This window comes from Taurulus bubalis (assembly GCF_910589615.1).
Source record: "Taurulus bubalis genome assembly, chromosome: 20".
NCBI classification, from domain to species: domain Eukaryota; kingdom Metazoa; phylum Chordata; class Actinopteri; order Perciformes; family Cottidae; genus Taurulus; species Taurulus bubalis.
This window is the reverse complement of record NC_136608.1, coordinates 11,267,769-11,295,721: the sequence shown is the minus strand read 5'-3', so window position 1 is coordinate 11,295,721 and position 27,953 is coordinate 11,267,769. Positions and strand designations below refer to the sequence as shown.

General features: G+C 41.6%; 1 protein-coding gene across 11 annotated transcripts; it reads left to right on the top strand.

Annotated features, from left to right (window-relative positions):
- Positions 1-242: 242 nt before the first annotated feature.
- On the top strand, positions 243-26,791 carry atp2b1a (ATPase plasma membrane Ca2+ transporting 1a; the record flags this gene model as incomplete). Of its 11 annotated transcripts, XM_079235878.1 has the most annotated exons (21): positions 243-435; positions 8,327-8,524; positions 8,789-9,046; positions 9,235-9,360; positions 11,015-11,176; positions 11,568-11,606; positions 13,599-13,754; positions 13,987-14,201; positions 14,536-14,778; positions 14,880-15,121; positions 15,781-16,018; positions 17,004-17,183; positions 17,269-17,356; positions 17,489-17,595; positions 17,710-17,901; positions 18,270-18,483; positions 18,594-18,805; positions 18,979-19,086; positions 19,987-20,175; positions 20,786-20,875; positions 23,559-26,791. In XM_079235878.1, 21 exons carry the CDS (start codon positions 243-245, stop codon positions 23,940-23,942), a joined length of 3,834 nt encoding a protein of 1,277 aa, XP_079092004.1. In that variant the 3' UTR covers positions 23,943-26,791. The 11 variants fall into 11 exon arrangements, with proteins under 11 accessions (XP_079092004.1, XP_079092007.1, XP_079092011.1 ...); XM_079235881.1 differs by lacking the exon at positions 20,786-20,875; XM_079235885.1 differs by lacking the exons at positions 8,327-8,524; positions 20,786-20,875.
- Between the last annotated feature and the right edge of the window lie 1,162 nt (positions 26,792-27,953).

Sequence of the window (27,953 nt, the reverse complement as noted above, 5' to 3'; positions counted from 1 at the left end):
TCACCATGAAAGACTAGGAACTCGGCTCTCCAAGGGAAATGGCTTGTTTTGTAATATCCCTGCCCTGCTACCTGCCGTATGACTCCAGCTGCCTCTGAAGAGCCTGTCAGCTGTTTATGGGAACTACCACTGCGTTCGCTCTCTTGAGGATTTAAGCTTTTCCAGGACAACATTTTTTTTTTTTTTAACCCCACTGTTGAGCCAAAGCAGCAACGCTTTTAGAGAGGGGAAGCGGCGAGACAATGGCGAACAACTCGTACAGCGGGGTGAAGAACTCCATGGTGGAGGCCAACCATGATGGAGAGTTTGGCTGCACGCTCAAAGAACTGCGCTCCCTTATGGAACTGAGAGGCGCAGAGGCGATAGACAAAATTGGGGATTCTTATGAGGATACTCAAGGACTCTGCAGCCGGTTAAAAACATCACCTATAGATGGTAGAGTAATGTTTCCCCTATACTCAATTTAATGTCTGTTGTTTAATTGGATGAAATGCAGCATGTTTTCACCTCCGTGCTACTAGCGAGTGCTGTCGGAATGCTAATGGGGTGCACACATAGCTTCGGAGGCGTGTCATTGGCCATATCATCCACATTGTGGATACCTTGACATCACTTCCTTGGAAAACTCATATGCCAGACAGGTGGCCGGGCAGGCTGGCTCTGACCTGGGCCAGTCCTGCTCTATTTCAAGGCCTCTAGATATGTCCCTCACACCCTCCCTCCCTCCCTTTCACCTCTGTGTCTGTGTGTGCGTGTCTGTGTGTCTCTGTGCTTCAGACAGACCAGCTGTCTGCCTGGGCACAGCACCAGGCTGCAGGCAGGTCAATGTCCCACATGTGGCGGACAAAACGGGAGGCTGTAAGGCTGGTTAGTAATGACTTGAACATGTTCAAGGGAAGGAGTGAGTTCATCTTTTGAATGACTCCTCTGCGTAACTCTTACACCACCAAAGTCTTCACCACGAAGATAGAAGGGAGTTCTGGAAAAATGACTAGTTATGCTGCAGAAGAAACTCGCTAAAGCAGTGGTGGTTGACAGCTGACAGCCCCTCTTTTTTTTTTTCGCTTTCTACCGTTCTTTATTTCTCTCTCTCTCTCTTAGTTGTTCCTCTATAGACAGTCCGCCTAATCGCCAGAATGACCTTGACTGAACTCTTATGGGAGGGGATTTTCAGTTTGATCCCAGATTAAAACGGCACCGCATATTCACTGTAGCAGCAGTAGTCCTCTGTATGCAGTGTCTCAAAGCAAGCAAAAAATGTCCTGGGCTACATCGTATCAAAAGGAAAGCATTGAATGCCAAACTAAATGACTGCTCAAAGAATCTCTCATTCAAGAATTACTACCTCGTGGTTTAATTCTTGACCTTTAATTAATTGAGAACATGTACAAGGCACCCCATGCAGTCTCCTTTGCTGCTTTCATTGTCTGTTATACAGGCCAGTAAACCAATGCAACTGAAGAGAAATTTCCAAATATAGTTTTTGGCAGTTGAGAGATAGGGTGTGAGCTGTCCAAACATGCATGAGCTGTGTCAAGTTGTTGAACGCAGAGTCCTGTCATATTTGTAGTATGAGTGACAGTGGTGATTTCATTAAGTGCGAGTGTACTTGTCCTTCGCCGCTCATTCAACTGAGTCTGTGCTACAAAAACAAAGAATGTAAATTGTTGAGTCTCATCAGTTTTTTTCCGCATTTTGATATATAGCACAAAGCAACCTTGGCACATAATTGGATGCTGAGTAGGTGGTAGAGTAGCTAAGATAATTGTGCAAACATGTTTGGAATGTAAAACTACTTTCAACCGCTGCTATAAATGTACACTCTTTATCTATATTCTGCATATCCTCAGTCTGTATACATCTGCAGATCATCAAACATGTTTTAAGAGAATATTAGATTGTTTCTAGATTCCTAATGAGAACAAATCTTTTGATAAAATGGTCTGCTACTTTACAAAGCCATGGCAGCTTTTAAAAAAAGGATTTTTTGTTGTTATTTACAGCTGTGCTTTACTGATAAGCTTGAATAGGTCCACATTTAGCTTCCGCTCGCAAAAGGTGCTGTCCCATTTGGTACGCAGCCACTGAGTTTTGACACTTCCAGTTTCAATCGGCTCATTCGTCATTAGCTTTGGAAATTAAGCCATCATTTAAGATTACAGAAGCTTGACATATTGAAAAGGGTTTTCTAATTAGTTGGTTGGTCATTTTGCGAACATCTTAAACCAATCCCTTTGCTAATCCTGCACATTTCCAAGCTAATTGTTTTTCATCCAAATAAGTTTGACTGAACTTCTCTGTTGCTGCTGTGCATGGCTGTACCACTCTACTTTGACTAGTTTTCAGCATGGTCTTTTTAGATTAGGCTTGATGTAATTTATCAGCACTGCGATTCTCCATGCTGTTTTGATATAAGGCTGGTTATCTAAAGATCTAACATCTCCCAGTTCAGTTAGATTTCAATTCACAGGGCTATGATTCAGATTTATTTTGATAATTAACATACCAGTGCTCTGAGTTTGAAAATAGTTAATTATGTGCACTGTGCTTTCTAAATTGTAGTAATGGACATTGGCAAAATCGTATTAGAAAAATACCGTTAAGTCTGTTTGACAAATGTAAACCATTAACCCAGTAACACTATTGTAGAATAATATAATAAAAGCCTGAAGGCCATTAATCACAGGTAGAAAATATTATAACCGTTTTCAAGATTATCCATTTTTAAGGCTTTTATTGCCTTTTTAGAATAGCTGGAGGGAGAGAGATGCAGCATTGTGCGACAGTCGGATGTGATTTTAAACAACTATGTGTTTTAACATTTCTAGTTTTGCTAGTGTTGTACTTCTCAAAACAAATCCTGTTTCCATAGTGGTGAGGATCCCCTTGTGTTTTGGAAAGAGAGAGCTCACCAATACCTGAAGCTCCCGCAGGTGGCCTGGTGTTATTTGTTCACATCAGTTGTGTAGCCAGACAGTTTTTTTTTTCTTTCTGGTGCTTTCTCTGCTTCAGTAAGTAAACGAGATGAAACAAGTCCCAGCTAAGTGTCAGTTTCCCCTCCCTCTGTTTAAATGTTTCTAAGATTTATATAACCGACGACACAACTAGAAGAAAAAAACTGATAAGATGGGAACCCCACCACGTTTTGACACATCAAAATCAGTTTACTCGTCATGGGGAGTACTTCTCATTTAGTTAAACGATTGTATAATGTTCTCTGTGGCTCTTGTACGAGCTTCGTCAAACAGGCATGCGGAAATAACACCATTGATTTGTCACCAGGGTTACCTTGGCGTGGGCTTGGATGTGACACATTTTAACTGGAAGCCCGCATTACGTACTTGGGGCGTGGCGATTGAAAGACATGGGTGTTTACCAGGCAGGGAGAGTCCAGTAAAAAGGCTCTATTGAGTTGCAGTGGAAAAGTGTAGCGAGAGGGTGTAATGTCAAAAGAAACGTGAAGTAGGGAGAGCTTGTCAATGACAAGTCCCACGTCAATGGAAGAAATGCTGCTGTATGGCTTCCACTTATTGTTCAAGGTCTTGCTTGATGAGTCAGGACATCTGAGCCTCTGCTGAATGAGTTGTGACCATTCTTGGGTTTTATTTTTATTTGTCTCTCGTGAGTCCCCCAGCTGCTTTTAAGAGCAATACTAAATCACTGGAGTATTGTAACAAAATTCCCATCCTTTTACCACATTTTCTCAGCATTTAATGTCACAGCTCATACTATTGAACACCAAAGTGTACCCAGATGTCTGTATTTAGGCTTGGGGATGATTTACTTTGGGCACCCAAACCAGTTGATGCTAAAAGGGGCCGTAGAGGCCCAACAATTACTAAGAAAGATACTTCCAGAAGTGGAGTCATTACAGAGGTGCAAAGCATCTCTGGACAATGAATGAAATCACGCCATAGTATCAGTATTTTCAACAAACCCTACTGACACAACAGCATTTTTTTGTTTTTCCATTGGGATCCTCTGTTTGCTCTGCATAATGAGACTTGTCAAATGGGCAAGGCCACTAGGCATCAATATTATTGACAGTGTTCCTCTATTCTTTACCTTTCATAGATATTCCCTGTTGATTGCAATATCAGTATGGTCAAATATTTGGGTTCCAGCCTATTGATCCAGTCGGCTGTGAGCTGAGAGGCTTGTACAATTGGACTGCAATTCTCAAAAGCAGACAGACTCTCTGTATCTATCATTCCAGACCCAACACTAGTTCACACTTAGTAATTTAGGGGATTGCAGTAGCTTGTCTTCATGTCTGAATTCAACATGATGTGCTTAGATGGGCTTTAGCCAGTAAGTAGATGAAGCATATGGCCCGACCCTACTCCCGTGAGTGGAGCTGTTAAGAGGGAACTGGGGTGGTACACTGATCAATTTATAATCTTTGGCTTGAAAGCTGTGATTTGTTAGAACAATTGTTTTGATTGTTTGTTTTACATTGTTTTTAGTTATTAACAATTATTGTGTTGGTGATTTTAGAACCTTCAGCTGCGAAGTAGAAAACAATCAATCATGAATTATGTTAGTTATTTGAGTAGTTTAGTGTTTTTGTAGATTCATAGCCAGGCAGAGTTTTATCTCACTCATTGGTCTTCCCAGAGTAGGGTGTATTACCCCCAAAACCCTTTTTTTTAAATAGCACGATAATACCTATTTAACACTATTTTTTTGTTAAGTAAATGATTATGCTATAGTGAGGGGTGTCACTATTGTTCACACACAAAGTCCCCTGATCGCTTGTAAATGGGAATGTGAAGTAAAGACAGTACAGGGATGATAGATTTAAAAAAGAAAATGACCCCAAAGGTTGTTTTTGTATTAACATACAAAAGTGATTTTCTAAAATAGCAGGGAAAGTGAGAGATGTACCTTCTTGAAGTGACCAAACACATTTGAGTGGACTTTGTCTCCACTCAATGTGTCTCTTGGTGCAGCATTGTTTTGTTGTTCCACTCGGTAAACTAAATATTTAATTCAGCTGCTACCCAGAAGTACCTTTGTGTAAAACCTAATAATCTGCTCTTTACATGATGATAAAAGTAATACTATAACTAGAGCAGCTATTATGGGAATCCCATAATCCAATTATCCATGTTAGATGAGTATAATATCATATTACCATACCCAGATTTGGGGTTAACCTTTTTAGCAATGTGAACATCTTTGTCTCCTTTAATACTGACAAAACACACATGAACAAATTCTTAAATGAACTAACAATCTAGTGGAGGCTCTTGTGGGAATCAAAAAGCACAATGCTTTTGTACATGTCATGACTCACTTCTGTCATTCAGATGAGGACTACATGTAGGAGAAAGGAAAGTATAGCGCACAATGTCATTTTTTTCAATCATTCTTATCAAGAGTTCCCATCTGGGGTCTGGTTAACTTCAGATTTTCTGTTGACGTCTACTAAAAGTAAGAAGACAGAATGCAGGATTTCCCTCTTTGCCACATTTTGTTTACACAAAGCAGGGTATTATGTGCATGAAACCTATTCTCTTGGAAGTGAGATTGCTTTGAAATAGTGTGTCCGGTGAGCAGTGTCGCATTGTACTGGATAGTGTGCTGGCACATCTCTGCCTGCACACAGTTATGTAACAGCAGTAAAATAAAAATTGTGACCCTGTTTCATTCAATTGTGACAGGCCCAGAGTGAAGGCTTACCTCCTTGACCCCTCGCTAAAGTTTGAAATGACAGTACCTGGAGGGGTCAGCTGGGGACAAGCATCCAAATTAAATGGTTAATGATTAGCTGCTTGACTTGAGACGGACTCCGGGTGCTAAAATGATGTGAGGGGCCAAGGCCGACCTATTTTCTGTTTGTGTATCCAATGGAGGGGCGAAGTGTTGACCGTCCTCTGTCACTTATATTTATTGCTCTAATGCAAAGGGAAAATGTGGTGTAAAATTGAATGGGGTATTAGCTGTCAGCATGTTTTCATTAGAGGTGTAGAGAATCAAAGCAGACAGTGAGAGACAGCCAGGGAGCAGCAACAGGCAGCTCTGCAGGATAAACCCCATAGCCTTTTTAATTTGCTGTGCTGGTGAGTCATCATCATTCTTCTCACCCCCCCTTTTAGAAAAGTATGTGTTAGTGTCAGGTTGTAATATCAATTAATTAAGGATTGTTTTCTTTTTTTTGATGAAGTCGACCAAAACTATTTTAAAGTGAGCATGAAATAGAGAGAGATGAAATGGAGAGACCTTGTTTTAATTTAATTAGATCTTGATACATGATAAAACATGGCATGCACCAATCTGCTGAATTGACAGAAAATGTATTAACAACAACTTTGATCATGTTGTTTAAGCTGTAGGTTAGACAAAACAACCATTTGGGGACATTTTTGCATTTATTTTTCACAATTTACATGCTGATTGATCCATATATAACTGTTGAAGTGATTAATTGGTCATGAAAATAATTTGTTGTTGCTTCCCCATTATTAATGTATTAATGTCATATTTGCTTGGTTATTACAATGATGTATTTATTATTTTGGAATTGGAAACTAGCAAAAGCATCTTCAATGAGGATTGGGTCATTTAAAAAAAAAAAACGGAATTAAGCATCAGCGTTAGATTTCGTATGTAACCATCACTTTAACATTGATTTATTAGTCCACCAGACAATCCCAAAATACACCTATACTGCAGTTTAATAATTTTACCTGGTGTCAGAAAGCTATCAAAATGTTCACAAGACAGAAGATGGAATTGATAGTTGCTTGGGTTGGATATCAGAACATACCCATAGATTATGGTCAAGAATAATATCCAGTCAATTGAAGTTATTCCAGTTCTCTAATATTGCACACTACTAGAGTGAAAGGAAGGAAGTGAGGCAGTGTGTACATATATAATTAGATAGCAAGAATGCTAAAAGTAATTATTTCTTTGATCAATGTAAAAAAAGTTTACTTATAATTTATCAACAAGTAGTTCTTCACAGTTGCAGACCGTTTCTTTCTCACTTTTCCATGACAAAGCAAAATATGTTTAATTTGCGTAAAAAAAACCCAAATCTAATCTGCAGTCTAGAGCTGCAACTATTTTCTATTAATTTACAGATCATGTTCTTGTTTAATTGTTTTGTCCTTAACAACAGCGGCGCAATGAGATGTATTCATGTTGCTTGTTTTAAAATATATTTTTTTCAAGAAAAGCAGCCAGCCTTCACATTTGAGAAGCCGAAACAGACAATTTTTCCAAGAAAAATTACGAGAGATTCTGTTGATCGACTCTCTACTCCAGTATCCTCCATCACTGGTCTAGTTTGACAGCACTACCGAAAGAGAATTGTCTCATTTGCAAACAAACGACGCGCTTCACTCCCTGTTTTCACTGCACGGACTCATTATCCAAATATGGTGTCATGATTTGCACTTTGTGTGTGTGTTTGTGTGTCTGTCCCTCTATCTGTCTGCCCCATCCCTATTAAGACGCTGCTATTCCGAGTGCAGCTTCCCTTCAGCCAACAGTAGCTCCACTCTTTATTAGTCCCAGTCCCTTGCCTCCTCACCCCCAGCCCCCACCCACCCGCATTTGCCTGTTCGTAGCAGTTTCACACAGTCACTCTTCCCTGAAACCCCCCTCCCAATTCTGCTCCACCTTCTCTCTGCCACACTACACACACAGAGCTCCATCCAGTCAACACAGCCACCCACACACAGTCAGTCGGCATGAATAGAACTGAAAAAAACTGTCACGCATCATCAAATGTGCGAAGGCCCTTTTGAATATATGACTGTGCCTCGATGTGGAGGCATTTGAATGGTTGGCCTCAGAATGCGCTCTGTGCACATGGATGAATGGGTCTCAGGCCAACCACACGTGTGATGTGTCAGAGAGATGACTATAACAGGACAGGACAGTAGTATACATAAGCACCTGAGAGTCTAAAGCTGATTCGACCTCCCTCGTCAGTTGGTCATTGTATTTGTAAAAAAGGCAGTTTATGGGATTAGATATGACCTCTGGTGTGGTTTTGCAAACCTGAAAGAGGTGAAAATGTTTGACATGCCCACAGAATGTGTGCCATTGTTGTTCAGCATTGTCGCCTCCATAGTGTGCTGTCAGAAGTGCTGATTCTTTTTGGGCATAATGTTTTTGGAGGCCCAGGGACGAGAGTACGGCTCACTGACTTTTGCTTTTTTGAGATGAGCTATCCTGTGACCCAGGCTGTGAATTTTGGATGTGAATATTTAAGCGTTGTATGTTTGTCTAACATTCAAATCCAAGACAGATTTAAAAATTAAAATCTTACCAATCAAATGCTTTTGTCCTCTGTTTTTTCCCTCTCTAGGTTTAAGTGGACAGCCTGGAGACATTGAGAAGCGGAAAACAGTGTTTGGGGAAAATATAATACCGCCCAAAAAGCCCAAAACTTTCTTACAGTTAGTGTGGGAGGCGCTACAGGATGTCACACTGATTATCCTAGAAGTGGCAGCCATAGTTTCACTAGGCCTTTCTTTTTATAGACCTCCAGATGCCGAAAGAGAACGTAAGCATCACTTCATTACAATCATGTTCTATGCTCAACAAATGTTTGTCAGTTGCTTGTCCCTGACTCATTCAGCTAGTTAATTTATTTCATGGTAAAAATCTTATGAAATGTCCTCTTTTCTTAATGTTTTACACTGCATTTATTCCTCTGAGTGTGTGCATGTAATTGTGCCCGAGTGATGGGACGATGTGATAAGAGAGGGTGATTTATGGGAGAGTTGTTGGTGAACTTGTATTAAGATTGTCCCTTGTTCCTCTGCAGACTGTGGAAGGGCAGCTGGCGGTGTGGAGGATGAAAATGAGTCAGAAGCAGGATGGATCGAGGGTGCCGCCATTCTTCTGTCAGTTGTCTGTGTCGTGCTGGTGACAGCATTCAACGACTGGAGTAAAGAGAAGCAGTTTAGGGGCCTACAGAACCGCATTGAGCAGGAGCAGAAGTTTACTGTCGTCCGTGGAGGACAAGTTATCCAAATTCCTGTGGCTGAGCTCGTGGTCGGCGACATTGCACAAGTAAAATATGGTAAGAAGATAGTGATTTGTATTGTCATGTTTATGTTTAAGTCATGTTTATTTGTATTTGATGGATAGAATGCTTAGGGTTAATACCATGTAATCCAAGGTTGATAAAAAAATAACTGAACAATTCTCGCTTTTGTGTACACTGTTGATCTTCCAAATTAAAGATGTCTTTTTGCGTGTGCGTTTCAGGTGACCTTTTGCCTACTGACGGAGTCCTGATCCAAGGCAATGATCTTAAGATTGATGAGAGCTCACTCACAGGGGAGTCGGACCTTGTCAAGAAAACGCAGCAGAAAGATCCCGTGCTGTTATCGGGTAACACAAAGCCTCAATTTTAATTTGCATGAATTAAGTTATCTCCTTGCTGGTTGTCAACGGAAGACAATGAAGTTTGTGATTTTTGAAAGGGGGTTTGATTGAAAACATCACATTGACTGTTATTTTGCCAGGCATCTTAACATGCTACTAATTCATTTTTATAATGAATGATCCATCTGCAAAACTGAGTGAGCTGAATTAATTTAAATAATTCAATACACATCGTCAGTCTGGCTTTATGGGACTCCAGTCTTTATTTGAATTAAATGACAGATAACCTTTGTGCAATATCATCATATCAGAATTTAGATTTTTTTTTAAATATTTGATCTGCTTTCCTCAGCTTCCTTAATATACCTATAATCGACTGAGGCATTCTGTTAGTGAGATCATTAGACATTATCATATTGAATTTCACACTTACATTTCCAAACAGTGTTTATTATTTAATGATCACCAATAATCTTTCAATATGTATAACGCTACAAATTGAAAAAATAATAGTTTTTATTCATTTTGAAAAGAATTAACAATACATGATCATTTGCAGCTGCAGATTGAAAATGATTGAACCCCAAGAACTCATCAGTATTCTGTACACACCTCCTGCTTCGATGTCAATTTGCATGGCTTTAGTGACATACTGGATTAGAATTGAAAGTTATATTGGGTCCCTATCCTGCTGCTCAGTGTTCACTTAGCAGCCATACAAAGCTTCCCAGATGTAAAGCCGTGATAGATTCAGTTTAGCTGTGATGAGAGTCCGTGTCCACAAAGCTCGTTCAACTCTGTTTGTGCTGTCGCATAGCTTTGTTTTCACTCCACTCAGAACCCGAGAACACGTGTGTAGGAATTCTGCGGAAACACTTCTTGTTTGGTTCATCTGGTTCTTCACTGGCACAGCTTCAAGAAGGGAGGAGTGTCCTCTTTTGTGTGTGTGTGTGTGTGTGTGTGTGTGTGTGTGTGTGTGTGTGTGTGTGTGTGTGTGTGTGTGTGTGTGTGTGTGTGCGCGCATTGCTCCAACACTGCTTTTTGATTTCCCTTAAGACAGGCTATATCCCTTCTGCAGTCACTCTCACGAATGAAAGGAAGGCATCCTCTAATTAACAGAGGCATGAGAGAACTTTTAAATGCTTTGTACTTTTCCGTCTCTCGCTCTGTTTTCACTCCCTTTTCGTCTGACTTCAGCGTGTTTTCTCTTCTGTCGTTTGCCTTTTCTGTATAAATCGATAAGATTTTCCTGTGTTCTGAAAATGAAGCAGACTCGCAGATCTCTGGAGAGTCCAGTTGCAGCCTCTCAGATTCCCATTAATTCACCCAGACTGACAATTGGCTTTTGATTAAAAGCTGTTGATTAATGGTTTGGAGGATATTTGCATCAGAGACCGTTTCTTTTTCTATTTATTTTCAAGTGCATCATTCCTTTTGTATTTATTGCCTCTATTTGAAAACCTATTTTCTTGTGTGTAGCTGTATAAGCCACTTGAAAGTCTGGCTAAACCACCTTCTCAGTTAGCAAGCAAGATTTAGTCTGAATCAAAATGAAAAAGTCAAAACAACAAATAAAATCTTGTGATCAAAGTGGCAGTCAGATACTGTACGTACTCCTTCCCTCAATGACTTACATTTTATTTTCCTCCTCTGTCCAAAGGCACCCATGTAATGGAAGGCTCAGGGAAAATGTTGGTCACTGCTGTGGGTGTCAACTCTCAAACTGGAATTATATTTACTTTACTTGGGACCTCTGAGGATCAGGAGGAAGATGAAGAGGAAAAGAAAAAGGAAAAGGAGGAGAAGAAGAAACAGCGAAAAAGTTAGTATCCTTTACTTATTTCCCTTCCTTGTTCTGTTGTGCATTTTGTATAAAAGGTCCATCATTACAGCAGTAGATTCAAGGCCCAGAGCTGAGCTGAAGGAGATCCTGCAGTTACTTTTCATTATTGAATTATATGACGACTTTTCGTCTTAAAACTTTGAAAATGCCCTTTTCTCATTTCCAACAGTCCAATTTGATGCTAAAAAAGGGTTGTCATACAATCACAGCAGTGCTTTTTGCTTTGCAAGAATTATCAAAGCCAACTGACATAATTATCCACATAACATACATACTATTTGAAGTAGTGGCTAATAGTACATTTACTGTGTATTGCCCACCAATTGTTTTTGAAGTACTACAACTGACTAGACAGTGCATTTTTCCACAGTCAAGAAGCAGGAAGGAGCTGTGGAAAATCGTAAGAAAGGTAAGTTGCTTGCCCATGCATGCGCGCACACACGCGTACACACGCACACACGTATATACATTTGCCTTAGCAAGCTTAGCAGTTACCTTCATGTGTTAGTCTTCATATTTATCAACGGCTCCCTCCCGTTATCAGCACTGGATATTAGTCAAAGCCTCAATTTGTTTATAATTGGCTGCAGTGGTTTCATGCAATTAATGAGGAGTTGCATGTTTTTGCACGTTAGTTTATTGGTACTGGCTGTTCTTGCCTATCCATTGTACTGTCTGGCCCTCCCTTCTGTCTCCTCTCCTCTTTTCTCGTCCTTGCCTGGCACATTGCGCTTTGAGCAGCAGGTGCTACTGAATCCAGTTATAGCGATTAGTGATGAGGAGATTAAAGCCATGCAACAATTCTGGAGCCAGAACATCTGCTTTCCCACCCATCTCTCTCCCTCAGGCCCCCACAATTGTATTTCTATTGATGCCCCAATCTGAACTATTCAGAATCAAGCCGTAGGACTTGCACAATTTCAGACTGACAACAATGATAATGAGGCTGTTTAGTGGTAACTCAGCCAGCTAGCCGGGCTTGTAGTCCTGCCGGGACTCTATGATCAGTTGTGCTTGGGTCTGTGACCACAACCCTGGCGCGAGTCCCTGGTGCACAGATTCCCTCTGCCTGCCAGGAATCAACAGTAATCCTTTAGACTGAGATTACACAGGCCATGTAAAAGCAGAACAAGCCGCAGTCCACAGCAGCTGCAGTAGCCCAGTGTTAATGCCCTACCTCTTCCTGCTACATACATTCACGCACAATATCATGCAGCTGTCGTTGTAAATAGAGCTGTCAGCATTGACAAATTGGGCATGTTCATAAAAAAAACAGGAGTCTGGGAATGACACCCAAAAAGTAATAATTTCAGCAAAAATGAGAGATGGAAAAGTGGCAGTTGTCCTGCACCGCTAGTGCCCGGCAGAGCTAATGATTTTATCGTGGTGAGTGACACGACAGAGACCAGCCCCTGCCGGCCTATCAGCTGCCTCTCCCCCCTCCTTTGCCATTAGAGGCTTTGCGTTTCCAAGGTTACCTGGTGAGATGTGGGTTTGGGATTCCTGTCAGTTCTGCACGCGAGGGATGGGGGTCCTGAGGGATGTTGAGAAAGAGATGAAAGAGATTTATGGGAATTTCACTGGCAACAACGGCTGTGGTTGCTGTCGATTTGAGGAAGCGATTCCTCAGACAGATCCCAATGCTACTAGCTAGTTAACCTGTTCTTACTTGAATCTGGAGGTGTCAGTTTGGTAATTACACTTCCAAGTCTTCCAGCTAATTACTGTGCAGTCAGATCACTGCAAACATAATTAGAGTGACATTTCCCCAAGTCTTATGGATAAAAGGGAAGCAAAAAAAAAAGGATGCTAAATGTTTGAGTGCTGTCACATCTCTTTTACTTTTGGAAGTCTTTCCTGGTAATATAGTGCTTTGTTGTGTTGTACAATATTTTTTTCATACTCTGCTGTGACTCTGCTAAATCAGATAATGAAATAACTTTGAAGTCAAATCTAGTTCCAACCTGTTGTTGATAAACGTGTTCTTCTTCACACAACAAGTATAGGAAGTATAGAAAATTCGAATATGAATATTAGTTGTTTTTTTACTTAAATAAAGTATAAAACTATTGTGTTTGCGAGTTGAATACATACAGTTAATTAATTCCCTGGTGTAACAGCAACGTTTTTATTTCCGGTTTTGCGAATGTAAGCAAATAGGCAAATCTAAATAGGCTGATTGAAGGCTGCAGCTCTGGTGTGTTCTTTTGCTTACGCTGATAACTACCAGACTGTTTTGCTGCTTTTTATAAATCCTGGACTCTGTTTGAATATGAAGATAAAAATCTACTTTTATGCATTCAAATTGCGTGCATCACTGGATGCCACTACAATGTCCTAGCTTATGGTGCAACTGTCAGGTCGTTTCATTTGGCAACATTTATCCCGTTCTTTGCTGCAGCTAAAGCACAGGACGGTGCTGCAATGGAAATGCAGCCACTGAACAGTGACGAGGGAGGCGACGCAGAGGAGAAGAAGAAAGCCGGCCCGCCAAAGAAAGAGAAGTCTGTTCTCCAGGGCAAGCTGACCAAACTAGCCGTACAGATTGGCAAAGCAGGTGAGTTGGACAAACATATGTGATTGTGGCACAGCTGAATGCTATGTGCTTGTATGCTAGGATCCCCCTAATTGTATTGTCTACATCTCAAACGTTCTATATTGTTTGATGTTCTCAGCCGATACATTTGTCCAATTGCCGAACCCTAGTGAATGAAAATAATATGATTGATTGATCCTCTTCTTTTCTTTCTTCTCCATTCTTTTCTCTCTTGTTCTCTCATTCCCCTCAGGACTGGTTATGTCAGCCATCACTGTCGTTATCCTGGTGGTGCTATTTGTAGTAGACACCTTCTGGATCCAGAATCTGCCCTGGGTCAAGGACTGCACTCCCATTTATATTCAGTTCTTTGTGAAATTCTTCATCATTGGCGTCACCGTTCTGGTGGTGGCTGTTCCCGAAGGCCTACCACTTGCTGTAACAATCTCCCTGGCGTACTCCGTTAAGGTAAAGTCTCCTAGCCAAGTAACTTGTGGCTAATGCTGACCAGCTTACACATCAGCCTATTACAACTAGCCGGCCAGGCTGTTAAGACAAGGAGACTTTGCTAACTGATACCCTAAAGCCAAGCTATGATCCCTTGTGCTGAGGTTCTAAGCCAATAAGGGCTTCATCCAATCAAGGAACTACTCATTTCAATATTGTAGCCTTAACACACATTGCTTTTGCCCCAGATCTAAAAGTTTTGTCCAGCGCAGATAATATACTGTTAAATTTCTGCTTAGTGATGTTGAATTTAGGTGTGTTTAATCATTTGATTCATTGTTTTATATTCCCACAGAAAATGATGAAAGACAACAACCTGGTACGTCACTTGGATGCCTGTGAGACTATGGGCAATGCTACCGCCATCTGCTCTGACAAGACGGGCACGCTCACCATGAACCGCATGACTGTGGTGCAGGCCTTCGTCGGTGAAAAGCACTACAAGAAGGTCCCTGAACCAGAAAACATCCCCGCCTCCATTTTAGACATCCTGATTCTGGGTATCGCGGTCAATTGCGCTTATACTACTAAGATCATGGTAGGCCTGAAGAAAGCTCTGTAATTTATATTTCATCAAGACTTTTGCCTTGTATTTTGGCTTTAGGACCATACTTACTGTCGTCCTACCTTTTCCTTCAGTCTCCAGAAAAAGAAGGAGGCCTGCCACGGCAAGTGGGTAACAAGACCGAATGTGCCTTGCTTGGCTTTTCAACTGACCTGAAGCGCGACTACCAGGCTATACGCAACGAGATCCCTGAAGAGAAACTGCACAAAGTCTACACCTTCAACTCAGTCCGCAAGTCTATGAGCACTGTGCTGAAGATGGCTGATGGCAGCTACCGTATGTTCAGCAAAGGGGCCTCTGAAATTCTCCTAAAAAAGTAAGAAATATTTGTTATCTTTGTTCTATGTATTGCGTTGTATGGTTTTTGTTTATATCTGTGTGTACCTGGATTTTGAAACTGAAGATACCGATGTTATGGTCCTGGGACAGAGGATGTCGTATGTGTGATTGTAAGGTGTTCTGAGGCAAATTTGTGATTTTTGGCTATGCAAAATATATTTAATTGATGAAATATCAGTTCTGTCCACATACATTATTTTTCTCAATTTAAGGTTGTACCAGTGATTTATTATTATTTATTTTTTTAAATGTGTCTTTGTTCCAGCTGGCCACATTTTGCAGTAAATTATATGTGTGATGGCTTAAGCAGCTAAGAAGTTCAAGTGCATCCCACCCAAGCCCCTTAAAAACGGGCTCTGAGAAAATGAGCCGGTAACAACTCTGTAAGCCTCTTAACCAAGCAGGCTTCTTTTTAACCCACAGAGGGCTTAGTGTGAACTCTTATTACTGCAGCTCACTAACGCTTTGTCTTCTCCGCTGTCATCTAAATTATTTTATTAATTTAGGATTCAGCACACATCTCCTCCTTTAGCCATATTACTCAACTCTCTCCCAATGCCTTTCTTCGTCTGGATATCTTTTTTTACCTGCTTCTCTATTAATATAAGATATTAATATCCCTGTTTCACCTATCAGGTGCTGTAAAATCCTGATAGCAAATGGCGAGGCCAAGGTGTTCCGCCCTCGAGACAGAGATGACATGGTTAAGAAAGTGATCGAGCCAATGGCCTCAGAGGGCCTGAGGACCATCTGCCTTGCATACAGAGATTTCCCCGTCTCTGAGGCGGAGCCTGACTGGGACAATGAAAATGATATCCTCTCTGGACTGACCTGCCTCAGTGTGGTGGGCATTGAAGACCCCGTAAGACCCGAGGTTAGTGGCTACACGTGTAAGGTTGCTTACATCACAATTGACTGTGTACAGAGAACAGCAGCTTATATACAACCTGCTAGTGGGTACACTGAAAGTGTGTGAATATCACAAATACATTTCACAGATGCGAGTTCCGCGCTAAAGATAAAACCTTTAGTGAAGCAAAATGCTTAGACATGCAGGAATTGACTGCTTTTTCAGCTGCACAAAGTGCTACTGGATTTTGGGCCTCATTCTCTCCTAAAAGGCCTTCATTCGGTGATGGAAGTAGTTGTGTCACACTTGGCCAATTGTGGCTTGATATAGGTGTGAATGACTATTTTGGAAAATTAAAGGAACATTGGTACACTGCTCCCCATATTCTAACACCAGAGAGGTGTGGGGGGAGAAGGTTTCCGAAGCTATTTGACTATCTGACAAGCGCTGTTGACGAAGCATACTGGCAGCTCAATGGGTTAGCTTGCTTCATTGGACTGTTGGGAAACGAAGCTTTCTGAGTAAAGCAAGATAATTGAATGACAGGAGATGCTGCATCAGCCGTTTCTAAACACGAAGAGTGGCTCCACTTTGGCACAAGCATAAAATTCTGAACCAATACAAGCATGATATTGAGTCAATGTGACAACTAGGTGGATGTGTGAATTAGAACTGGGTCATTAGCTTGCTAGATGCTCAACTTTCTCAACTCATTTACTTTGGCTTTTTGCCATTTTGTGATGGGCAGATAGCATACACTCGACTTGTTTGCTGGAATCAATTCCCTGTGGTTTTTAAGGGGCTGATAAGAGCAGTGAGACTCCAGAATACAGTCCTTACATAAATCTAAACCTGTGCAGAAGATATGTATCGAGATAACGGCGGCATAAAGCTGCAGCTTTTGATGTTACTAATGACCACTTCACAAAACCTGAACTTTAATTTAAATCCCCCCCACTGATATGCAAAACATTTCCCTTTTAATCATCGTGTTTTTGCTTTTTTTCAGGTCCCAGACGCCATCAAGAAATGCCAGCGTGCTGGTATCACAGTGCGGATGGTGACTGGGGACAACATCAGCACAGCACGAGCCATCGCCAGCAAATGTGGCATCCTACTGCCTGGAGACGACTTCATCTGTCTGGACGGCAAAGAGTTCAACCGAAGGATACGCAATGAAAAAGGAGAGGTGGGCCTCAGCAAAATACTGTCCATCAGTGACTGTTGAAAATGTTCTGTTGGGATTCTATTCAGGTTTTGTCTCGTGTTTCTAGATTGAACAAGAACGCATTGACAAGCTTTGGCCCAAACTACGAGTACTGGCTCGCTCTTCCCCCACAGACAAACACACCTTAGTGAAAGGTAATAATAATCATGATAATAATAATAATAAAGGTCTGTTATTCTTGTTTGAGAGAATTTGTTTTATTGTGACTAGTTTATTGTTTTGGGCTTCATGGTTTAATTTTGAATATTCATGTCATACTTTTCCAGGTATTATTGACAGCGAAGTGTTAGAACAAAGACAAGTGGTGGCAGTGACAGGAGACGGTACTAATGATGGTCCTGCCTTGAAGAAAGCTGATGTTGGCTTTGCGATGGTGAGTTTTCTCTGTTTTTACTTTTAATTAGACTAGATGTCTCGTGAAAAGGATGATTTTAATATGTTGTGATGAGATGCAGGCATATTCTTGATCATCTTTTTTTGTCTACAGGGTATTGCCGGAACTGATGTCGCCAAAGAGGCATCTGATATCATCCTGACCGACGACAATTTCTCCAGCATCGTCAAAGCCGTCATGTGGGGACGCAACGTCTACGACAGCATCTCCAAGTTCCTTCAGTTTCAGCTAACTGTCAATGTGGTGGCTGTCATCGTAGCATTTACAGGAGCCTGCATCACACAGGTTAGCACCTACAAAAAACGATAGACTGATGCAGCTATTTAATAGTAATATGCCAAAAATTATGCAGATATGTCTTAACTATTTCTCCAACCTAACTGCCTTGATTTACATAAACATCCTGTCTTGCAAGTCCTTTTCTGATCATTTGCATGTGTGTACAGAAACCAAACGGCTGACAGTTGTGCTGCAGACAAACACATCATTTGTTTCCCACATGCAACATGTCAAAAATCTCAAATACATATTCTGCATTTCCATTGTGTTTTGAGATTTGTGTGACAGTGATATGTTTGTTTTATTTGTATTCCTCAGTCTTTCCCCCATTCTTCTCTACCTAATTTGGTGCCTATCTCTCTCTCTGCCTCCAGGACTCTCCGCTAAAAGCAGTACAAATGTTATGGGTCAACCTCATCATGGACACCTTTGCTTCACTAGCCCTGGCCACAGAGCCCCCGACAGAAGCCCTGCTGCTAAGGAAGCCATATGGCCGCAACAAGCCTCTCATCTCTCGCACCATGATGAAGAACATTTTGGGTCAGGGAGTGTTCCAGCTAATCATCATCTTTACTCTGCTCTTTGCGGGTAAGAAGCTGCTGTTCTTCATGCACACGGAGCCAGTGGACTTACTGTGCACTTCTTGAATACATCCATCTGTTTATTTGAACACATCTTCTTTCTGATTGTTCCTGTAGGAGAGAAGATTTTTGATATAGACAGCGGCAGAAATACACCCCTCCATGCCCCGCCTTCTGAACACTACACCATTGTCTTCAATACCTTTGTACTGCTGCAGCTTTTCAACGAGATCAATGCTCGCAAGATCCATGGTGAAAGGAATGTCTTTGAAGGCATCTTCAACAACCTTATCTTCTGTAGTATTGTCTTTGGTACCTTCATTATCCAGGTAAAGTAGAATGCAGACTTCTGTGGCTCACTTGTAGGGTTTGTGTGAATGTTCTTGATGACTTGTATGGGAGGGAAAAAAAGATAATCAGTCCCACGAGACGTGTGGCTTGCAAATGTTAGATCTAAATGTGTGTTCTCTAATTAATTCCGCCTCTCTTCCTGCTCCTCTAGATCGTCATAGTGCAGTTTGGTGGGAAGCCGTTCAGCTGTGTGGCTCTGAGCATAGACCAGTGGCTATGGTGCACTTTCTTAGGCTTTGGCTCTCTACTATGGGGACAGGTATGATGTGACTATACAGCTGAGCTTCACCTTCAGTTGGCCGGAGACAGAAAATATGGTATGACACTGCCCCCCTGTGTTGGAGTTGGCGTAGTGGGTGACAAATGGTGGCAGGTTTAACAATACAGTATGTTCCATTGCTGTGAGGAGACCGGTTAACTCCTGAATTTGAATTCGTAACAGCTCATATGGTAGTTCATAGCTAGTTTAGTTGTTTATTTTTTCACCATGTCAAAGATATTTTACTTTCATGGAATCTTTGCTTTTTTTCTCCCTTGTGAACAAAATTCATATACACATATTTTATTGAAATTTTTTTTTTCAACTTTTAGAATTTACTAAGTTTAATTATTCCACTTTGTTTTCCCTATTGTGCATAAAACCTACTTTTCTGTTTGTAATTCTTGGCAATTAGAGATCAAGGGTTGCTGACAATGACAGAGTCAAAATAAATGTTTGATGTACAGTATTTATAGTTTGCTCAGACTGCCCACACTCAGCAGTCCACATATGTCATTATCTACTCGTCAATTCATCAAGAATGGTGTCTGCAACATATTTTGACAAGGCACAAATAAACAGGGCCGAGTTTATGTGTGTATACATTGCTGTAGGACTGCCACTGTGGCTGTTTTGCCTCAGCTTTTAGTAACTCAATTCTGAAACTTTGGTTATCTATTAAGTCTATAACTTCACTGTGGGAGGATCTTGGAGACTTTCAGCAAACCTAATGGCATCAAACTGGCTCTCTCACATCTAGCTTTGGCAGCTTATTGCAGGTTAAATGGCTGCCCAGAAACGTGGCTCGTTCTGCCGCGATGAGATGCCACTTTGCCATTCTGAGGAGTGTGACGTTGGTCCTAAATCATTGCTGCTCACGTACATTCTGATGTCTTCCAGGTAATCTCTTCGATACCCACCAGCCGCTTAAAATTCTTGAAATCAGCTGGCCACGGCACTCAGAAAGACGAGATCCCAGACGAGGAGTTGGATGAGCTGGAAGACAACGAGGAGATCGACCATGCTGAACGGGAGCTTCGCCGAGGCCAGATCCTCTGGTTCCGAGGCCTCAATCGCATCCAGACTCAGGTAACAATCTACAGACAACCTTGCGTACCACCGAGCACGACACCCAAACACCAAGGGAATCAAAAGCCATAAACCCATTAACTCTATTGCTCTTCCAACTTAAAATATATGTGTTGTTCTATCTCTCTCCATTCTTAAAGAACGGCTTGTGCCCTAAGAACAAAAGCCTTTTCTTTATTTTTTCTGTTCTGCTTCTGAACTAAAGCAGGTTCCTTTGCCTGTTTCTGACTCGGTCTGAATCTATCTGCTAAAACGCGACGAGTTTGAAGGTACTGATGAGATGCAATTGGATTGGATGGGAAGCACAATAGAGCAGCTGAATGTTCAACGAGTATTGGCATGGCTATAGCTGGAAGTATGGAGGGATTCTGCAGAGAAAAGAGTGAAAGTGAGGTCAGAGCTCCCTCCGATCAGTGCCTTTAAACCCAACATCCATTTTTTTCCTCTTTCTCTTAAACTGTAATGCCTAAATCCAATTTCCAAGTGACATTTTTTCGTACTGGTGCTTTTTCTTTATTATTATTATTTTCTCTCTTTTCTCTCTCCTCTGGCTGTGTTGTGTTTTCTTTCCTCTGGGCTTTCTCCTGTCATGCTGTCTGATTCTTTACAGATGGATGTAGTGAGTGCGTTCCAGAGTGGAACTTCCTTTCAGGGGGCTCTAAGGCGGCAGGCCTCCAACTCCAGCCAACAACAGCACGATGTAACCAATGTTTCTAGCCCTACACATGTAGCCTTTTCTACTACTACCACTACTGCCCCTGCCGCCAACACCGCTTCTGCCACTGTGGGGTGTGAGTGCGTGTTCTCCTCTAGTGCATGAGACTTTTTTTTATCTCTTCTGTTCTTCTAACATCTTCCTCCTCCACTCTTCTCACCTAACGTTGACACTTTTACTCTCTCATGCCTCTTTTAATGTCCCCCTCTTGTGTACTGTTAAAACCAAAAAATACATCTTCCATATTGCTTTGATAATACTGCTGTATATATGTGTACCCTGTAACAGGTCGCTTCTAGTGTCAACGGTGTTTTCTCTGTGTCATCGTGTTTTCTGTTGTGCTTCTGCTTCGGTCTCAGAAATGAAAAAAGGTTTTTTTACTGTTATCTCAGTAGGATGATGTGTATCGATTTGACCAAAAATGATTTTCTGGATTGACCGTAACCAGGTGTGTCTGCAGCTGCCTCAGTCTGCTCTGTGCCCATGCAGTACCCATGGGTCTGTGTTGCAGCTCTCTAGTCGTGTAAATGTTTTGAGTATATGCCCATGATCACGGCCCAAAACGATATAGACAAACTATGACATGGACCTCTGTGAGAAAATGCATTGGAGTGTCAGTGGATGTCTTGTCAGTCAGTACAATAATGGCATTTTCTCCTCCAGCTGTGGCTGTTTCTGGGAGTTTGTTGTGAAAGTGTGTGTGTGTGTGTGTGTGTGTGTGTGTGTGTGTGTGTGTGTGTGTGGGTGTGTGTGTGTGTGTGTGTGTGTGAAGAGAAGGGGTGGCACGTGATGGGCTCCAAAAGAACCCTATAAATGAGCAGCTGCAGTTGGTTGGTATGTTTGAATGCCTAGTTTTTAAAAGGTCTGACAGCCTTCATGCCAGTCGTCCATTCAGCGTAGAAGATGACTCCGTCGAGGGCGGACACGGATCATTTGATGATGGTATTTCCAAAGGCCTTCCTCCTGTGCCCTTACAAGAGCTGTGTGGCTGTTGACTCGTTTTCTCTTTCAGATCTTCCCAGGCAGGCCATCTGACCAGCAGGGGATTTTAAATGTCTAACAGATGTCCCGAAAGGAGCTTAATGGAATAAATGACTGTGCTCTTGAATGTAAACATGTGGGACTTTCCCAGACACATTTACAGCAGACCCAATGTTGTTCTCTCCTGGCATATTGAAACATTATGCAATGCTGCAGTAATGTTTAGCTCTCTGTCTCAGGTGGTGCTCCTTGAAATCTCTTTGACCTGACGGCTGCTTCGCTTCTAAACTCTCAACTTTTCTTTTCAGGTTGCCCTTCAAAAGAGTCTGCACTTTGTCTTTTTCTCTGTGAATACTGATTGTTGGCAGAATGTGTCCACCTGGCAATGTTCTGCCTGAAAGAAATGAATACCACTGACTCCCCACATATTCTTCTTTAGATTCTGTGAAATGTGTCATGGGCTATACTCAAAGGTTTACTACCATTGAACACAAGGTAGCGCCACGCTCTGCATGGGTTCAAAGTCTCTGGTCTCGTTTGTGAGTTTTTTCTCTTTGTGCTGTTTTTGACATGTATACCAGCTTGTAGAAAATGCTTGGCTGCCGCAGCTTTTTTTGTTTTTACTCCACAAACATCAGCAGTAACTGACCATCCCTTTTCTTTCTGTCTTTCTTTCTGATTTCAGTCTCTCTCTGTCTTTCTCTTTCTGACTTTCTGTCTCTCTCTCTCTCTCCCTGTCTTTCTGTCTCTCTCTTTCTCTCTCTTCCTGTCATGACTTTCTCTCTCCTCACTTTTTCCTGAGCATGTCCAACAAAAGTAAACTTGTGTCCAGCTTCTGTCCTTTTTTTCTCTTCTCTTTGGATGTGTTCTTGTCTAAAGAACAGCATTCCTCTTGTCTCGGTTTGGCATTTTGATTAATCAGACACAGGCCTCTACCACGTGTTTTGTGACATACTACTACTGTACTCACAAAAGAAAAAAGAAACATACATTGCATTGGGTTTGACACTGGTTTGTACCCTTCCCAAGACATTGGCTGATTTACTACATGAATCTTAAGAATAGTTTCTCGACAAGCACAAAGTCAAGTACACGGTTTGTCTCCACCGGATGCAACTCAAGTTTTCCATTTCTCTGAAACACTGCGATAAGAACGTTCAGTCTGTCGCACACTACCTGAAGTCTTTTTATGGCTTAACTAACTCCTGCTTTCACTTGTAGTCCAGATAGGGTTTAAATACGGTGACAATATTTAGATGTTCTATATATTTGGTACAGAGTAGAACAAGGTGAATTGGAGAAACAGGAAGTGACACAGACAGAAGTTCAACTTAAATTTAAATGAAGAATATCAGCTGCTCCTGTTGACACTTGTAAGCTATACTTGGATGAATTTCCAGTTGTTTTCGAGGTGAACATAGTCCAGACATTGTGTCAAACTATATGTCTATAGCTTGGTATTACACGTTGTGAATTTACAACTCAACACAACTGCACACCTGCACGAGAGTTTTCCCTGTCACCGATTTTTGCCCCTAAAACTCACCTATTATTGACCCAATAAAACCTGCGCCCTCACTTGTTATCGCTGTCGTTATCCAGGTGCGCACATTCAAAACGCACATCTGTCATTGCTGAACGTGACTAAAACTCTGCTCCCTGTCCCTCCTCCCTCCCGCCCCTCCAGATCCGGGTGGTGAATGCATTCCGCAGCTCCATCTCCCTCTATGAGGGGCTGGAGAAGCCCGAGTCGCGATCATCGATCCACAACTTCATGAACCACCCTGAATTTCGGATAGAGGACTCTGAGCCCCATATTCCCCTCATTGATGACACCGACGCAGAGGACGACGCTCCCACCAAGCGCAACTCCGCCAGCCCCCGCAACGCCACGCCCACGCCGCCCTCGCCCACCACCGCCGCCGTCGTCCCCACCACGCCCGTCTCTCCCTCCCCAAACCAGAACAATAATGCTGTGGAGAGCAGCAACCACCTCCTCCCAGAGGGGCCCAAATCAGGAACCCCCTCGGCCCCGGGGAGCCCCCTACACAGCCTGGAGACCTCCCTCTGATCTGACCCCGACACCACCACCACTTTTCTACCCGCCACCAAGGAGCTCAACGCAAACAAAATGAAGGAACACTCGGAGAAGAGAGAGACGGAGGGCGAGACGGAGGGCGGAGTCTTGTGAGCTTGGCTTGGGCTGGACTAAAAGAACAGCAAACATTCAGAGGAATGTACGGCTTGGTGTGGATGCTTTGGTCTTCTCTTCTTTTTGGTTCTTCTTCATACCCGCTGCAACGCAAGGACTCCGTCTCCACTCCTCCCTCCTCGGTAACTTTTGTTTTTCTCTGTAAACAAGAGGTGATTTTAAACTCAGATTGAAAGTGACCTGTTTTTATTATTCTATTAATATTATTATTATTATTTTAATTGAGAAGGGGAGGTCCTCCTCCCGGCTTGAAGATCGTCTGTAAGAATTAAGAAAGAACCTTTTAGCTTCTCTTTTATCTGAATGGTGTTGTATATTTATCTCTTTGGCCCTTGCTCATTCAAAACTTATTTCCGCTCCATTGGCTGTTAATATTATGAGTTATTTATGTTTTTGGAAAAAGCAGGTCTGTTTACAAAGTTTGTAGATACTTTTTTTCAGTTTGTAGGCAAAAGAGCTTCCTGATGTATGATGCAGAAAACTGGGACAAAATAAAAAATGAATGAGAGGATTATTTCAGATACTGCTGTATTTTCAGGAGAAAAGGGTGTTTCTATTGAAACTTAACTATTTTTGCCTGCAAGTTTTATTTGTTATATATTTGTAGATAAATGTAGAACCTTCTAGCCAAACCGATAAACACTAAGGCTTGTATAGAAAAGAGGTCCACCAGGGGAGGTGTTTTCACAGGAGATGGGACGGGAAAGACAACTAGGGCCTCTGTCCACTAACATTGCTATAAATATTTACTTCTTCCATTTCTTCGATAGTTTTCATGTGCACAAAAACCTTCTGGAGTTCTGGATTCTCTTTTCATTCATTATGTTGTGTTCAAAGATTTCCACATGTTGAAAGGTTCACTAATTAAAGGGAGTTGAGAATATATCCGGGCCCGTATTTAGCAAGCATCACAGACTGACACCTAGAATCAAGCTGAAACAAAGTCTTACCTCGGAGTCGGACACGCGGTCCTGATGAAGCCTCCTACAGTCGCTTTCAGCAGGAAGTAGAAGTAGAGTTTTGTGGTTTTACAACACTTTGTATCGTGAAAATGTCTTGTAGTAGTTATTAGTCACATTCAAAAGAGGCTGATGGAGATTATTTGATGCAGGGAACACTCATGAGTGTATTGGTAATTTATGCATGTTAACGCTTCAAATTAGTTCTTGCCAAAGCTCATAAACACTAAAATGACTTAAAGTTTGTCGCTGTTTTGTATTGCGACCATTTGAGTAACGCTATAGTTAGCCAGTGCGCCTATTTATTTTTCAATAAGAAGTTAATATAGACTTAACGTGAATGTGCCTTGGCTCTAATAACAATTTAGGCGATGCTTTGTCCCTTCATTTTCCACCTGCAGGTAACTCCTCACAGATAATATATACACTGTTACTCCTACAGCTAAACGTAGGACCAAATAAGCCTCATTTTGATCCTACTTGGCCAGTTGTGAACGTTTCTCTCTCTGGATGCTTGATAAATATGGACCCTGGTCATCATTTTTTTTTTTTCATTGGTGCATTTCATTTCTGTTTTTGTTTCTCTCAGCAAAACAGCCCCCTGCCAATGTACAATATTGACATTTGTTTACTCAGGCATAGAAAAAGTATTTAATTTACAAAAGGAATCTTAAAAAGAAAGAACCTTTTAACTTCAGACTTTGTGTATTTAGATAGTGAATTATTGTCTTGGTCAAAAAAAAAAAGTGATTTATTTTCACATTTAATTTAATCTTTTAAATTCATGCCTTCGGGAATACTTAATTTTACTCCTCCGAATTCTAGTTTGTTGACATTTTAAAAATCAAAATACCTGGAGGAAAATAGGCTTTTTTTTCTTCTTTTTTTTCCAACCCTTTCACCATGGATAAATGTTGCTGCATTTGATTTGTTTGTAAAATATTTTTGACACCTGATGTACTGGAAACGCTAAAGAATTGGACATGTGCATTTTTCAAGAATAAAGACTAGGCATACACTGGTATCTATCTGCACAGGGTACTTTATTTCATAGCGTTCCTTGGGGAAAAATAATTTTGATACAAATCATAATAAAAAAAGTGTACCTTTGTATTTTTATGACAATACTGATGATACCTTTCGTCGTACTAAACCAATTTTGGATGATTTGACACCAATCACGTTATATGGGGAGGGTTTTGGCCACTAAAATGTGTGTTCTGGATATTCATCTCAGGGTGCAAAATGGTGTGAAAGAAAACAAGCCTCCTTTTAGTTTGTACATTACCACACTTAATGAAATGTCTGGGATGGCGCTTGTCGACCACACGGGAGGAATCGGGCAGCAGGCTGCACATTCTTCCTGCAGCCTTCTGGCCGTCTTCACCTGAAGGGCCGTGAAGGGGGAGGAGCTTGAGATGCTAACTCACAACGTCCCCTGGGGCAATACTTGGTTTTACAGATGACAAAATAGCAGCTAGGATTGCATACAAAGTGAGAAATTGAAAAGGCAAGCAGAATCCATAATGAGGAGTTTGTTCTGTAGCTTTCTTCCTGTAATGGGAATGAATGTTTTTTTCCATCTGTTTTATGGATTATCATTTTTTTTATCTTTTAACATTTGGAAATAAAAGTACTTCATGTCTGTTTATCTTGAGCATTTTAAATGGATATCGTGATTGGATTTACATTTGAAACTTGTCGAGTAATGTGTATGGTTTTTAAAAATAAAAAATGTATTTAGCCTAACTGCAGGGCTATGTTTTTCATTTACCATGCAGTATTTATTGGAATGGAGTTATGTGTTTAAATGTGGACCCTTACTTTCTGCAGTGAAGGCAAGAAAACATCCTGCAGAAAATCCAGAGCTTGCGTGAGGGAAGAAAGCTGCTTTTCTGCATAACTGCACAATTTCCAAACGTAATACATGCATTAGATTATGGCTATATGACAGAGTAGCCAAACCATTGTTAAATATAGTAAAAACACATTCTCTGAATAGCCCACTGAAGCAGACGTGTCATTGTAAAGAAAGAAGTTGGAGCTTTTTGTTAGATTCGGATAAAGTGATAACTGGACACTGGTGCAGGGTGGCAGAGTGTTGCACAATGCAGCATTTTTAGGGAGTGTTTGGCCCAGTTTCTCTCTGTCTCTGTGCAGAGGGGAATCAGGTAAATAACTGGAAATGTATTATTCTATCAAATCTATCCTGTTGGATAAATGCAAGAGTGAATAAAGACTGGCTGAAGCCCCTGCTCCACAATGACATGCCCAAAATGAATACAGGGCATCATGGCAACTAAGACGTCTGAGCTGGCGCTTCTGGAATTTGACAGAAGGGTCTTCTGAGTCGTTGGTGTGGAGGGAGAAGAGCAGAGGAGAGAGAGCACACACCCCTGTGGGTCTGTGTCTCTCCCCAGCCTCACCTGCTGCCTCCGGTCCTTCAGGAGGTTTGTGATCCACAGACAGGTGGAGGCTGGGACATAGAGCCGGGTGAGATTAGAGCAGAGAGTGTGTGCCATGATGGTGTTGAGCGCCAGGCTGAAGACAACAAACAAGTCATCCTGCATGTCCCTGCAGGGTCGAGGTGCTGAAGGATGGAGAGCAGCAGTCCCCCCACTTTGACACCCACTGACCTGTTTGCCTGTTAAGGTCCAGCAGCATCTGATCTTTTCTTAGGTAACGGTAAAACTAATTGAATTGTATGTGCATGCCACTATATGTAGAGGATTGATTCCATTCAAATACAACTTTGTGGGCTTTGTTTAGAAAACAATAACAGTCTCTATTATGTCAGACTCTATACATTCCCATTCAAAGAAATCCACAACCCATTAGATGAGTGCAGTACCTCGATCCATCCACCAGATGGAGGCATAGAGTGTGTCTTCACATGGGAGTGTGACGCTGG